This window comes from Nicotiana tomentosiformis, chromosome 8 (genome assembly GCF_000390325.3).
Source record: "Nicotiana tomentosiformis chromosome 8, ASM39032v3, whole genome shotgun sequence".
NCBI lineage: Eukaryota > Viridiplantae > Streptophyta > Magnoliopsida > Solanales > Solanaceae > Nicotiana > Nicotiana tomentosiformis.
The window spans coordinates 57,240,004-57,253,789 of NC_090819.1; the positions used below are offsets into that span (position 1 = coordinate 57,240,004).

At 36.7% G+C, this 13,786-nt stretch overlaps 1 protein-coding gene across 1 annotated transcript; it reads right to left on the reverse strand.

Annotated features, from left to right (window-relative positions):
- Window positions 1–6,187: 6,187 nt before the first annotated feature.
- Window positions 6,188–10,703, reverse strand: LOC104095947 (heat shock factor protein HSF8). Its single transcript, XM_070182355.1, is given in 4 exon segments — window positions 6,188–8,179; window positions 8,273–8,803; window positions 8,806–9,055; window positions 10,312–10,703. Coding segments are annotated over 4 exon segments (1,443 nt in total). The 5' UTR covers window positions 10,570–10,703; the 3' UTR covers window positions 6,188–7,775.
- Window positions 10,704–13,786: the final 3,083 nt, after the last annotated feature.

The window sequence follows — 13,786 nt, forward strand, 5'->3', positions numbered from 1 at the left end:
ATCAAAATGTGCATTCAAGGCATGCGTTGGGGTCTTCGCTATATCTTACAAGGCATAAAGCCCAAAACATTTGAAAAACTAGCAACTCGTGCTCATGTTATGTAACTAAGTATGGCCACAAGTGGAGACCAAGAGCTACCTGTCTTTGAGCCTTACGATGAAGAAGAAGAACAAGAAGGCGAGAATGAGGGCAAGTTTTCATCCGAGAATGAAACTGAAGAGTCTAAGCATGTCACTATGCTCCTTGACGCATGAGCCTAAACTGCAAGTTATAATACTCTTCAATGTACGAGCCTAAACTGCAATTCGTAACGCTCCTTAACGCATAAGCCTAAACTGCAAGTTATAATGCTCATAAACGCACGATCCTAAACTGCAAGTAATAATGTTTCCTGGCACATGAGCCTATATTGTATGTCATGAAGCTTTCCAAATTTGAACTAATCTTTAAGACGTAAAGCTCTTCAAGTTCGAGCAAAGTCTTCAAGTTGTAAAGCTCTTCAAAGTTGAGCAAAGTCTTCAAGTCGCAAAGCTCTTCAATTTCGATCAAAGACTCAAGTCGTAAAGCTCTTCAAATTCGAACAAAGTCTTCAAGTCGCAAAACTCTTCAAATTCGAGCAAAGACTCAAGTCGAGAGCTCTTCAAAGTCGAGCAAAGACTTCAAGTCACAAAGCTTTTCAAATTCGAGCCAAACTTCAAGTTGCAAAGCTCTTCAACTTTGAGCTAAATCTTCAAGTCACAAAGCTCTTCAAATTCGAGCTGAACTTCAAGTTGCAAAACTCTTCAAAATTGAGCAAGTCTTCAAGTTGCGATGCATTTCTAACTTTAAGCTAAATCTTCAAATTACTACGCTCTCGAACGCACGAGCCTAAACTGCATGTCATGAAGCTCTTCAATTTTGAGCAAAATCTTTAGGTTGCAAAGCTTCTCAAAATACAAGCTTAAATTTCAAACCACTACGCTCCTTAATGCACGAGCCTAAACTACAAGTTATAATGCTCCTCAACATACGAGCCTAAACTGCAAGTTGTAATGCTCCTTAACGCACGAGCCTAAACTGCAAGTTATAATGCTCTTCAATGCATGAGCCTAAACTGCAAGTCGTAACGCTCCTTGACGCATGATCCTAAACTGCATGTTCCTATACTCCTGGCCCGCAAGAGTATAAACTGTGTACGACCCAAAAAAAAAAGTTCGCTAGATTGAAAACCTCAAAAGAGGCGGCCTAGGCAAAAGTTAGGACATAAAAAAAAAGTCTGCTAGGTTGAAAACCTCTAAAGAGGCGGCCTAGGCAAAAGTTAGGACATAAAAAAATAATCCACCCATTCTGAACTACGGTATGACTTGATCCTCTTCACTGAGATACATAAGCAACTTAGAGTTTCATTCTAAGTTCAGTCGCATTAGTTCAAAAGATACATATTGCCCCAATCTTTGTCCAAATGAATTATAATGGAAGTAATTCATTCAACCAACATTTGAAAATCGGGCTGAAATATTATTCTTCTGTTGAACTTTGGATCTCATATGACTTATAGGGGAAAGTACTCCATGGTAAACCTGTGTCTTCAATGGGACGACTATAGTCTTTTAGGAAGCTACCAAGTATTTGAAGTTCAGGAATTCACTATGTCTTCATGTTCGCCAAATCTTTAAATCCGCCGATCTTCAAGTTTGATGCTCTTCAAGTTGAAATATTTAAGCCCTCCAAGTTGAAGTCTCCAAATTGAAATCTTCAAGTCCGTCAGTTTTCAAGTTGAAGTCTTCATGTTCTCCGTTCTTCAAGTTCGCCACTCTTCAAGTTGAAATATTTAAGCCCTCCAAGTTAAAGTCTTCAAGTTGAAGTTTCCAAATTGAAATCTTCAAGTCCACCACTCTTCAAGTTCGCCGCTCTTCGAGTTGAAATATTTAAGCCCTTCAAGTCTCCAAGTTGAAGTCTCCAAATCTGTCGGTCTTCAAGTTGAAGTCTTCGATAGTCGGGTCATTTTGAGAGTAATTTCTCCGATATTCGAGCCACATTGAGAGTAATTTCTCCGATAGTCGGGCCATATTGAGAGTAATCTCTCTGATAGTCGGATCATTTTGAGAGTAATCTCTCCGATAGTTGGGTCACATTGAGAGTAATCTCTCTAATAGTCGGGCCACATTGAGAGTAATCTCTCCGATAGTCGGGTCGTTTTGAGAGTAATCTCTCCGATAGTCGGGTCATTTTGAGAGTAATCTCTCTGATAGTCGGGCCACCTTGAGAGAAATCTCTCCGATATTCGGGCCGTGATGAATACCCATCACTTCACATCCTAACGTCTTCTTCATGCATGGGTCATCCCTTTGAACAAGAACTTACCCTTCTCTTTTGACCTACAAAAAGGACAATAAAAAGAGAAAACATAGTAAATAAAAGTGGAAAAAAAAGACTTTTACCTGTCAAGGAACACTTGGACAAGCTTGCAAATGCTGCAAATTGATGTTTGGAAGGGAAGAGCATACGTCTATATACATGTATTGGAGGTAGCGGACAATAATTTGGTCGATGTGGAATCAGTTAGTTTGTCTGTTAAAAGGACTTGACTCTCAAGTCGGTGATGTTTCCTAGTTACATGCAAATTGAAGAAAGAATATTTATAGTTCTAGTTCTAGTAAATTAAGGAAAATATCCTAGCAGGAGTATTACTATTGACATGCAAGAAGTCAAATTCTTTGACAACTATAGTTCGGTTACGTGGATAAGGTTGACATATTTGAAACTACTCTACTGTTATGGTTGTCCGAAGATCAAGTTGAGGTCTCTGCAAATTTCCATGATTGCAACATTGGTCTACGAGGAAGGAAGGCACGTTATTTCTGTTGGAAACTAAAAATGAAGGCATAGTTGTCTTACCACTTCATGTGAATGAAAAAAAAAACAAAAGAAATTCTTCACTAGAATTTCAAATGCAAAGAGGTCACACCCAAATTAACCTTGTGAAATCAATAAGCATAGCTGATCATTTCATTAAATTGATCCATCTATGATTTGATATACTACTTCTGAAATAATAGCAAGTAAAGCTGTTACTTTATTCCTTATTTGACAAAATTAGTCATTTTAAGCTATAAGTGGAAAAGGGATGCGTGAGTTAATCAGTGAAAGCATTGGTAAGAAGGAAGATACAAATTGTCTTCATTAATATTTCAAGTCTAGTCTTTAAAGCTTATACCTTGACAAGTTTTGAAGTAGGGGGCATTTGTAGGCATATAAATTTTATTAAAATTAAATCCATAAAATAATTTGGACTATATTTTAAATTCAAGATATATTGGTCCAAATAAATAGTATGGGCTAATATAATTGGATTAATTATATAAGTCCAATATATATGGATTAAATAAATAAGTCTTAATCCATTGGACTAAATTGATGAGCCCACTTCATTAAGCCCAAAATATCATTTTCCTAGAGGCCCAGTTTAGTACCACGTGTCAATTAACGTGGCACGCCAAGTCAAACGGAAGAGCCAATAGGATCGTGCCATGTGTCAAAATGACAAGGCATGCCAAGCCAAATTAAAAGGCCAATGAAACCGCGCCACGTGTGCAAGTGACATGTTCTGGCCAATCAAATGCGGCCTTGTCACACTTCAATTTGATTGGTCCGAAAGAGTTTTCTTATCATAACTCTTCCCTTCCACAACTATAAATAGGGGTCTTCATAACCTAGAAAAGACACCAAAATATATAACAAGAAGCAAGAAAGAGCTCGTGGATCAAACGCTGCAAATTCCTCCACAAGTTCAAGTTCAAGCAATCAAGTTCAAGCTCAAGAACGAAGAACAAATCAAATTCAAGCTCAAGAACAAAGAACAAATCAAGTTCAAGTTCAAGTAATCAAGCTCAAGCTTAAGAACGAAGAACAAATCAAGATTCAAGGAGTACGAGTTCAAATCAAAGTTCGTGCTAGTTGAATTCAAGATCATCGTTCGTGGTAACAACTACATATTCAAGATCAAGCTGAAAGACCCTTGGATTTATTTACAATTGGAAAGAAGAATCAGAGGATTCATAGAGATTGTACACTCATATTATTTGAAATCAAATACTACGATTGTTGCAATATTTTTCAGTCTCGATTATTTTCTTGACGCAAATTTATTGTCTACAAGTACTAATATTAATCACATAACTAAGCACTAAAGAAAAAAATAAACTAAGTTATGCATTTTCATTATAAACCAATGTAAATCTAAAATAATTATCCAACACTATCGTCATTCCTAGTATTGAATTGAATTTCTTTTGTTAGCATTAGTATTGATTTGAATTTTTGTTTGAGTTACTACATTTATGGGTTATAAAATTTATTTATCATTCAAGAATGTTCAGTCTAAACTTGAAATAATACGTTAAAAGATAAAAGTGTGAAAAAGTTTAAGAAATATTTATAAATTACATTACAATAAATATTTATATGTATAAAATATTTTTAAAAATTATATAAATATACTATCAGGTTGGTTTGGTTTCGGTTTGACTTATTTTAGTTAAAACCAAACCAAACCAATTATGGTCAGGTTTTATTTTTCAATACCAAACCAAATCAAACCAAACCACATCGGGTTTTGTTTCCTGGTTTGACTCGAATTATCGGTTTGGTGCGGTTTATCGGTTTTCTTTGTACACCCCTAGATGTAAGCATCGAGAACAACATTCCAACTTACAATTTGTTTCTTGAATATGCATGTGGTGGTTCACTGCACGATTTGATCAATTTAAAGAGAGGAAAGGTGTCAGAATTGGAAATAGGTTTCTATGCATATCAACTCTTAAAGGGTATTCAAGATGTTCATAAAAGAGGGTGGGTTCATTGTGATATTAAACCTGCTAATGTTTTGGTTTTCGATGCTAATGAACTTGGCATGCACAAGTTGAAGTTGGCTGACTTTGGATTGTCACTGAGAATTGATGATGGAATGGCTTATATATATATATATATATATATATCACTGGAACTCCGTTGAGCAATCGGGGGACTCTACTTTATGCACCCCCTGAATCTTTGATCTGTGGTTTTCATGCAAAAGCTTATGATATATGGTCACTAGGGTGCACTGTGGAAGAGATGATGACTGGGACTCGCGTTTGGATTTATCAGATTTGCATTGGCAGATTACGATTGAATTAAGACCCTATGATTCCGAGATGACCCTCGAAAATATGGACAGCCCAACAGCTACTTCAACATCCTTTTATTCAGCAAGCTTTATGTACTACTAATTCGATGCATGCCTAAAACTCAAGGAATGATAGCAAGGGTTAATCCTTTTGGTTGCAAACCTCCAACTGCAGTACGTGAGAAGGACTCCATCAATTTGCTCTGTGAAAGCAGTTTAAGGATACAATGAAGCAAATACGACTGCAAAAGCACTTAGATGGCTGACAGTAGTGTATTTTGCAGAACCCATCTTTTTTTAATTTGCATTACTTGCCAAAATGAGTAATCTACATTCTATACCTTATAATGGATATGTTGTATTTCTTTCTATTAATATGGAATCGGCAGTGTATTTAAAGAGGTCTTCTTAGCAAAAAGAGAAAATAGATTATAAATACATATTATGCTTCATAACATACATTGTACGTATTTGGTGATTTTTTTATCTTTGGAATTTCCAAACTGCAGTTCTATATAAAGAGATGGCTTGACATTATGAATCTTCTACATTGTTATTCCGCACCAATGAAGTCTGTTTTCCTTAGGTGGAATGCTCTTTGCCGCCTTCTCTAAAATTACTGATTATTCAGTTTCTTCGATGGGTAATCAAAGGAGTTGCTTTCTTTTGAGAAACGAAACTGCAACGTTATTGTAGGAGTCAACATTCGACATTTCTTAGGGAAAAAATGCATTTCATATAGCCAACTAGAACCATGATACTTGGTACCAGCCCAAATAGTTACTACACAAAGTGTACAAGAAGCCGATATACCCTCATCATCTGATAAGTTAGTCTTCTTGGCCCTTGGGACGACCAGTTAAAAAACTAAATAACTAGCTTTTGATCAACTGCTATTTCTTTTATTTTATTTTTTTGCCCGGGGGGGGGGGGGGGGGGCAACTTAGTATCATTAGATTTCCACTAAATGACATCGTCAGTTAGTCCACATCAGCAACAAACCAAGCCAAACTGTGTTAGAAATAGATATTGTACAAATGTTGGATCCAAATTCGGATAGTTGCCAATATTGACACATTTATAGCTACTAAAGAGAAAGAGAATGTAACTGCCCTGATTACAATGCTCATACTTGTATGATGATTCAAATGTTCCAACTCTAAGACAGCTAAGATCCTATTTCTATCTGTGAAATGATGGAACAGATTGGACCACCTACTCTGAAGAAGCATTTTGAAGTTTAGTCACAAAATGGGTAATCGTGTAGACTTTTCTGCCACTTCTATGACCAAGAATCTCATGATTTTCAATGACTAGAGAAGCTAAACTTGTGGAGGATGAAAGCGGGGATGATGAAATCTGCTGCCAAAGAGCAGCTGCTGGAATTTGCAATACAGTTAAGGTCAGGGCTTACTTTAGCCTTCTTTTTCACTTAAGTCATTTCATGTTGGCATGCGACATAACAAATGACAACCATTTTCCTTATATACACTGCCCCCTTCCACCCGCAAAATGGGTATATCTAGTATAGCAGTCCAAGTTAAACAACTCATTACCAACCCAATCCATTGATAGATAGCAGATGTTTGTACGAGTTCAATATGTCGACCTCCGCAACTTGACAACTAGATCAAGTTATTTTGATACCATGACATCAAGCTGAAGTCACATTATGCTATAGTCACATCATAATTTTTTAATAACTACGAGGGAGAGCAAGTGAGACACGCCATCATTGGCTATGACTAACTCGAAGGAGATATATCACCCTACTAGACAATGAATACATACCCAAAGAAAACCCCACAGTGCGAAAGACAACAAAATCCATCACATCTTAGTGAGAGTTCTCACAGTTCAGAAAATAGTTTTTGGAAAATCTCTGTCTAGACGAACATACAAGACCATCACAGAAACCCAAAACCAAGTGCTTTCTCTTATTAACACATGCATTTGATGTTTAATACAGTAGTAACCAACTACAGCGAAAGCCCCAGTAAGCTACGGGTTACAATCTTGCATTGACTTGGTACAGGCAGGATAAGTTTTTTCTCCCAGGATTGCACAACTTTTCCAACTGCCCGCCAAGAAAGATTCTTAAGTTGTTGTGAAGACTGAGAATCTAACTTCTCATGTAATCAACTCACGGAGGCAAATTACTACTAAACACAGAGGCACATAATTTGCCACGAAGTCACAACCAATAAATTAAGTTCTCTTCAAAGCCAGCAACGAAAGATGTTGCTAACAGACTAGTACATAGAAGGATTAAAAGGGCATCGGCCGGTTAGCAGCATTAAGAGTCCTGTAATTTCTACAAACTTGTATGACCAGAGACTTATACAGTGAAAAACTAAAAAGGGAAAAAGGAAACCTCCATAAAAAAATTACTATGGTAGGTCCATTCTGCTTTATGTAAGGAAGAAACAAAAAATTTGAGGTGAACTACATAAGACTAATCCAGATGAATCACGGAGCTAAACGAGTTTCCATATATGCAAAGAATCCAGGAGCAAAGGTGAAAGCAGGTATTAGAGCTAATATCTTATGGGAAGCTGCCCATGATCCAAAACACTAAGAGATGAGATTTCTAGATTACCTCATGTACATTTTCTTTGGTGACCTTTATCATACCTTTTTACTGTTTGATGTTAGTAGCTCCACTTGTTCAGTGAGATGTTCCATGTGTTGAGCTTTGTCCCATCCATTTTCTAGTGGCTCAGTTTCAGTAGTCTTAATATCTTCTATTTCAACCGAGTCCATCTCCTCTGTCTCGGTAGGGAGTGGGCTTTGAAGAAACTTTTCCCAGAAGGGATCACCCAAACTAGGAAGCTCTCCTATATCGTCCATCAAGGTACTCTGCCACTCGTTTTGAGGATCGGGAGAAAAAGTATCAATTCCCAATGGCAAGTTTCCATTTCCACCCAATGTGGGATCCATGAAAGAACCATTCTCCATCTCTGGTCCATCAGTATCCATATTGTTTACAGGTACAATTTCTTGTAGCTGTGAGAGCTCAGGCATAGTCATATCTGATGGAGACAGTGAAACAGAAGGTAAGTCGTGCCCTCCAACCAGGGAACGTATATCTGAAAATTGAATGCCGGCAATTTCAGAAGATTTACCGAGAGGAGATGACTGGATCTCAGATATGGCAGCCGATGAACTTTGACCAGCAACAGCTGAAGTTGCACTTGCAAATGGCTGGGCAGAAGTGGGTGGAACTTCCTGAAGAGTGACTCCTGAAACTCGGTTGGAACTTCCACTGTCTAATGCATTGGATTGGGGTGAACCATCACAAATGAGTACACTTTCAGGACTGTTGCTGAAGTTCTCTAACCTTGGGGAAGAATCTTGTTTCATTATCTGCCTGAGAATTGCTTTTGCCCCCTCATTCATTACAGGCTGGTACTTCACAATCTGTCCATCAGCAGGGCTAACAGAAAGATCATCTGAAGGAAAATCTTGTTTAATCCTGAGTTTCTTGTTGCCTTCCATCGCGCGCCTATTGCCATCATTTTGCTGCTGTACAAACTGTGCCAAGAATCCAGGGCTGTTAACAACTTTTTCCAGGAATGACATCATCTGTTGCTGCCGCTGCTCCATAACCTGAAGGCTCTGCACCATTGTTCGCATCTGATTATCGGTAGTCTGCTCTGTTGTCTCAGCTTAACCAGCTCTTGCATAAGCACATTCTTGTCCCTTTTCAGCCTCTCAACCTCTTCCTCAAGTCCAAACTTTCCAACCTCAACACAAGCCCCAACCGACGCACTCTGACCATGTAGCTGCTGCTGACTGTGTCCATGAGCAGGCTTGCGCCTACTAATATTTCTAAGCAGATGCTTCTGACCTCTTAAGAATCCCTCATTAGAAAATTCCCAACGGTCTGGTTCAACCTTTCTAAAACCCTGTTTGTTGCAAAAGAAATAAATATTATAGAGGACATGCTAGAGGTTTCCTAAGCAGGTATAGTATTATTCTAATAAATGGTAATTATTCAAGTAGGAAAAGAAAGAAAGAAAGATACTTCACAAGTGGCTCCTTTGGTGATCAATATGACTAGCTAAAATTTACCTTACAGAATCGAAGAAAATCTACAAATAATTAGAGCTCCATTCAAACTCAATGCATCACCTTATCTCCTAATTAACTTTTAGGCGGCAACTGGCACAGGAAAAGTTCTTTAGCCTCAAAGAACAAGCAAGCATGATGAGATGGCGCTTAGGAGTAATACAATCTTAGGATGCATTAGGAAAGAACACACACTTCATTGCCCACACTTATCAGGCTCTTACTTATGAGAATAGGATAATAAATCCTAAATAAGGAGCCACATTGTATTGAGTTTCAATTATCAAAACAAGTAGTTTTCTCTCTGCTAGTCTCTTTTTAACTATCAGCGCTGGAGGATAACATCTGAATCTAGGTCAATAATAGTCATGCAATCTTTTGTGGCAAGTTTAAGAAGCAGTTCATTCATAGTCTCAAAATTTGTTTCAGTCCTCATCACCAAATCGGTAAACTGACATACGAGGAGTTTCATCTCGAAAGGACTAACATAGTGATCCAAAGAGCACACTGTTCCCCGGTGCACGCGCCCACATTTGGCATCTCTGTCCCTATCACTAACTGGCGCGTAACTTCAAACGCCACATGTACAGAGGTCATTGTGTATGTCATGTCAACAATATGTCCGCATTCTCTGTCCACATCACTAGAACATGAATTTGGATTAACCACTAGCATGGTGAATTGCTGCTTCTCCTATCAAAATTCTATACTGCCTCCATATGGTTGTATACGTTGACAACAGTGTCATTACTAGAAACGATGGAAGAAGGGATTAAGACACTGAATCAGCATCTTTCACTCACTTCTAGATGAAAGAATTGCGATTGCGATGGTACCTAAACTAATCAGGACAAAACGGATCCATAAAACATCATACGAATCAATCAATCAATTGGTTCTACGTAAGAATCTTCTTTCTACTTAAATTTGAATAGTTAATAATTTCTATCACCAACTTTACCAATCACAAGATTGGCAGCATAACGCTTTCCGTTTCCAATCAACAAAAGCACAACCAAGAACAACTCTATGTTCATTAAGAGCACAAGGTTAAGTCAAAATCAATCAAAAAAAGAAAAAGAAGAATGCATACGTAAGTGTTTAACTGACGAACGAAGCTGGAGAAGTTATTGTGCTTGAAATACTTGGGCAGTAAGTCCTTGGCGAACTCAGGGGGATCCCAAACCACAAAGCTGTTGTTGGTGGGACCCCACGACACAATCTTCTCAGTACTCGGGTCATCTACCATATCGTAAGTCTTCACCAGAAAAGGCGGCGGAGCATTTGCGCTTGGCATCGGAACCAGTGCCGGAGAACCACCACCTCCGGCGTCCCCAGAAGTGGACCCCATGGCTAAGAGAGAAAGTTTTCAACTGCTGAACACAACACTAATCATATATGAACGTACAGGGTTTTAGGAATTAGAAAAAAAAATTTCTTTCCTTAAAAAAACCTTAGAGAGAGAGAGAGAAAGATGAGTGTATATGAACTGGAGAGAAAAAGTAGTTTGTATGGCGGTGATTATGAGCACGTTTGAATTAGCTGATCGTAAATAACTCATAAGTTTGTAGTGCTGAAATTTTTTTTTAAATGTTAAAATTAATTTTTAAAATAAATATTTATGTGTTTGGATAGAACTGGTGAAACTGATAATAAGCAGCTGATGTGTTTGATTAAAAAATGCTGATAAGCTATTCTTTTATTAAAATGACAAAAATACCCTTAAATCTTTTTCAAAAGATTATAAATAAAAAATTTCTTTGTAAAGAAAAGAATTAATAACGAATATGGAATGAAGAGAAAGTTAAAAAATTTATTTTGGGAAAAGTATTTTGTGAATTAAAAAATATTATTAAGGATAAACTAGTAAAAGTGTTGGTCAAACTAAAAGTGCTTATAAGTTAAAAAGTCATAAGTTGGGGGTGACCAGCTTATGACTTATGATTGATTTTAGCTTATAAGTATTTGGCTTATAAACACTTTGAGTGTTTACCAAATGCATAAATAAACCAAAAGGTGCTTATAAGCCAATTTAACCAACTTATAAGCTTAGCCAAACACCCTCTGTAATGGACGGAAAAGGGAAAGAAATAAGTTGAATTTGTAAGGGTGGAACTTGGAAGACAGTGTGCAAGTGAAACGACTTGTTCGCCAATTTCCCGAACTATGCCCCTCGTTTGTCAAAAGTGTCTTTATCCGCGCTCTTTTCCATCTATCTACTGGTAGTAAATATTAAAAAATATTACAAAGGTTCACGCAGACCTTATCTTACTCCGAAGGCGATTTTTGAAAAACTCTTCGCTCAAAAAAATAAGAAAACAAAACGATAAGAGAAGACAACATTAGTATTACCATAACAATCATAGAAAAAATAGAAACACCATGAACTACAGAAGAAATATGTAAAGCAAAAACGATAGCTAGTAAATAGGATCAGACTTGTTTGAACATATTAAATCGTTCACTAGCTACCCTAGACAAAAACGAAGTAGTAAAACACAACATTGTCACTAGCTACCCTAGACAAAAACCCTATGTGGCCAGTTCCACAATTATGATCAGACTTGTTTGAACATATTAAATCGTATTGCTTTAATAAATTTTAATTATTAATTTTATTTGTCAATATGATACATTCAATAACAATTGTCAAATTTTTTATTTAACCAAGTATAAGTATTTCCAAACGCTAGCTCATTCGGACTTTAGTGCTAGACCCTATTTAACAACTAAGAAAGCAAAACAAACATTTTTCTGCTAACAATAATACGTAGCCTTTGCTGTCTACTATTACATTCGAATCAAACTAGCCAGGGAAATTATGCAGCCTTTCTAGATCTTTTTGCCATTTGAGTTCACTCTGGCCTCTATGTATAAGACCAATGTGTTCAAATTATTTTAACGTTTTATTACTTGACGGTCAATTTTGACTCTCCTTATTTAAATTAATTTATTTATACTTAATAATTTATAATAAATATTTTTAAAGTATTTTTCAGTGATGAATATTTATTTTTCACAAATTAACCAAGCGTTAGTTTTAAAATTAATCACATAGCATTGACATTATGTAATTGCAAATATATTTACTATTTTAGGATTATTAAAATAATTTTTATACGTAGGTTCTATAATTAATTTAATAAATTACTCTTTAATTTCTTGTTAATTAGATTATTATGTGAAAATTTGAAGTTAGTGTTACAATTTAGGAAAATGAAGTATTTTATAAATAATTAATTTCAAATAATTAAGTATAAAATAATAATTATAATTTTTACCACATTTATTGAAAACTATTAATTTTATTTAAATTAAATTCAAAAGGGGTTAAAAGACCAGAAATGCCACAATTGTAATTCTTGAATCAAATGTAAAATGACTATTTTTTAAATTACTCTGGCCCAATTACTCAAGCCCAATCCAAAAATTACCCAACCCAAACACACATTTCTTTCCATGTTGGCAATCCAAGTGATCCCATTTGCACCAATCATAACGTGCCACGTCACCCGTCTCCATCACACACAAAACAAACACAAATCATCTGGTCCGTCCATCCTTCAGATCAACGGTCCACGTTTATCCTAATTTACCCTTTAATTTCAACACTCCATCAAATTTAATCTCAGTCGTACAAATGCAGAGATCCGACGGCCCTCATATTCCCTCATTAAAAATATTTTAATCCCAAAATATTATGACCGTTGATCTAAAAGATCAACGACCCAGATCCTACTCCCCTATCTTAAACTCAGAGACGACCCTAACCTACCCAAAAGACCTAATCATTCTTCACCTCACCCGTCTGACTCTCTTTCCCTTTCCCCTCTTTTTTCTCTCAATCTCACAAACCAATCAGTCACCAAACCTTACCCAAATTAGTGCAAGGTCATAAATCGATTAGAGATTTCATCTCCTATGCCTTCTGAATCCAAGAATCCCGCTGTTATTTCCCCTTTTGTTCACTAAATCTGAGTCATCGGATTCTAATCCCTTGAGATTGAAACACTATTCTGTCTTTGCTCTCAAATCCCAACTGGCAGAGTCAAGCCGCTTTGTCCCTAGGCTATGAAGTTTGAGACTAGATTTCCATTCTCGTTGATGGAGATTCAAAACCCAAATCTGAAACCCTAGACCAAATCGTACAAGTGTCAAATCTCTGAAACCCTCATCTGTTTTGTTAATTCTATGGCATGCATGAACGTTTCTCAGGGTTATCATGATTATTCTTGTTCCAGAGGTCAAACAAAGCGACCTTTGGACATTAGAGCTCTTACCCGATGGTTTTTGCCCTCAACGGTCGACTTCTCTCCTCTCAGGTAAACTCATCACTATTTTCCCTTTGTGTTCTCTGATTTAATTTTATCTCTACTTTGCTATCATCACTCGACTATTGTCATCTTTCACTATCTGATTTGAATCTTTTGAAACCCTAGAGCCTTAAATGGTACTATAAATAGGAGCCTTTAATGCTCTTACCTAACACGACCAACCACCTAACACTGAAGAAAAACACACACACACAGACACGAAACTTTATCAATCTAATACTGATATCATCTAAG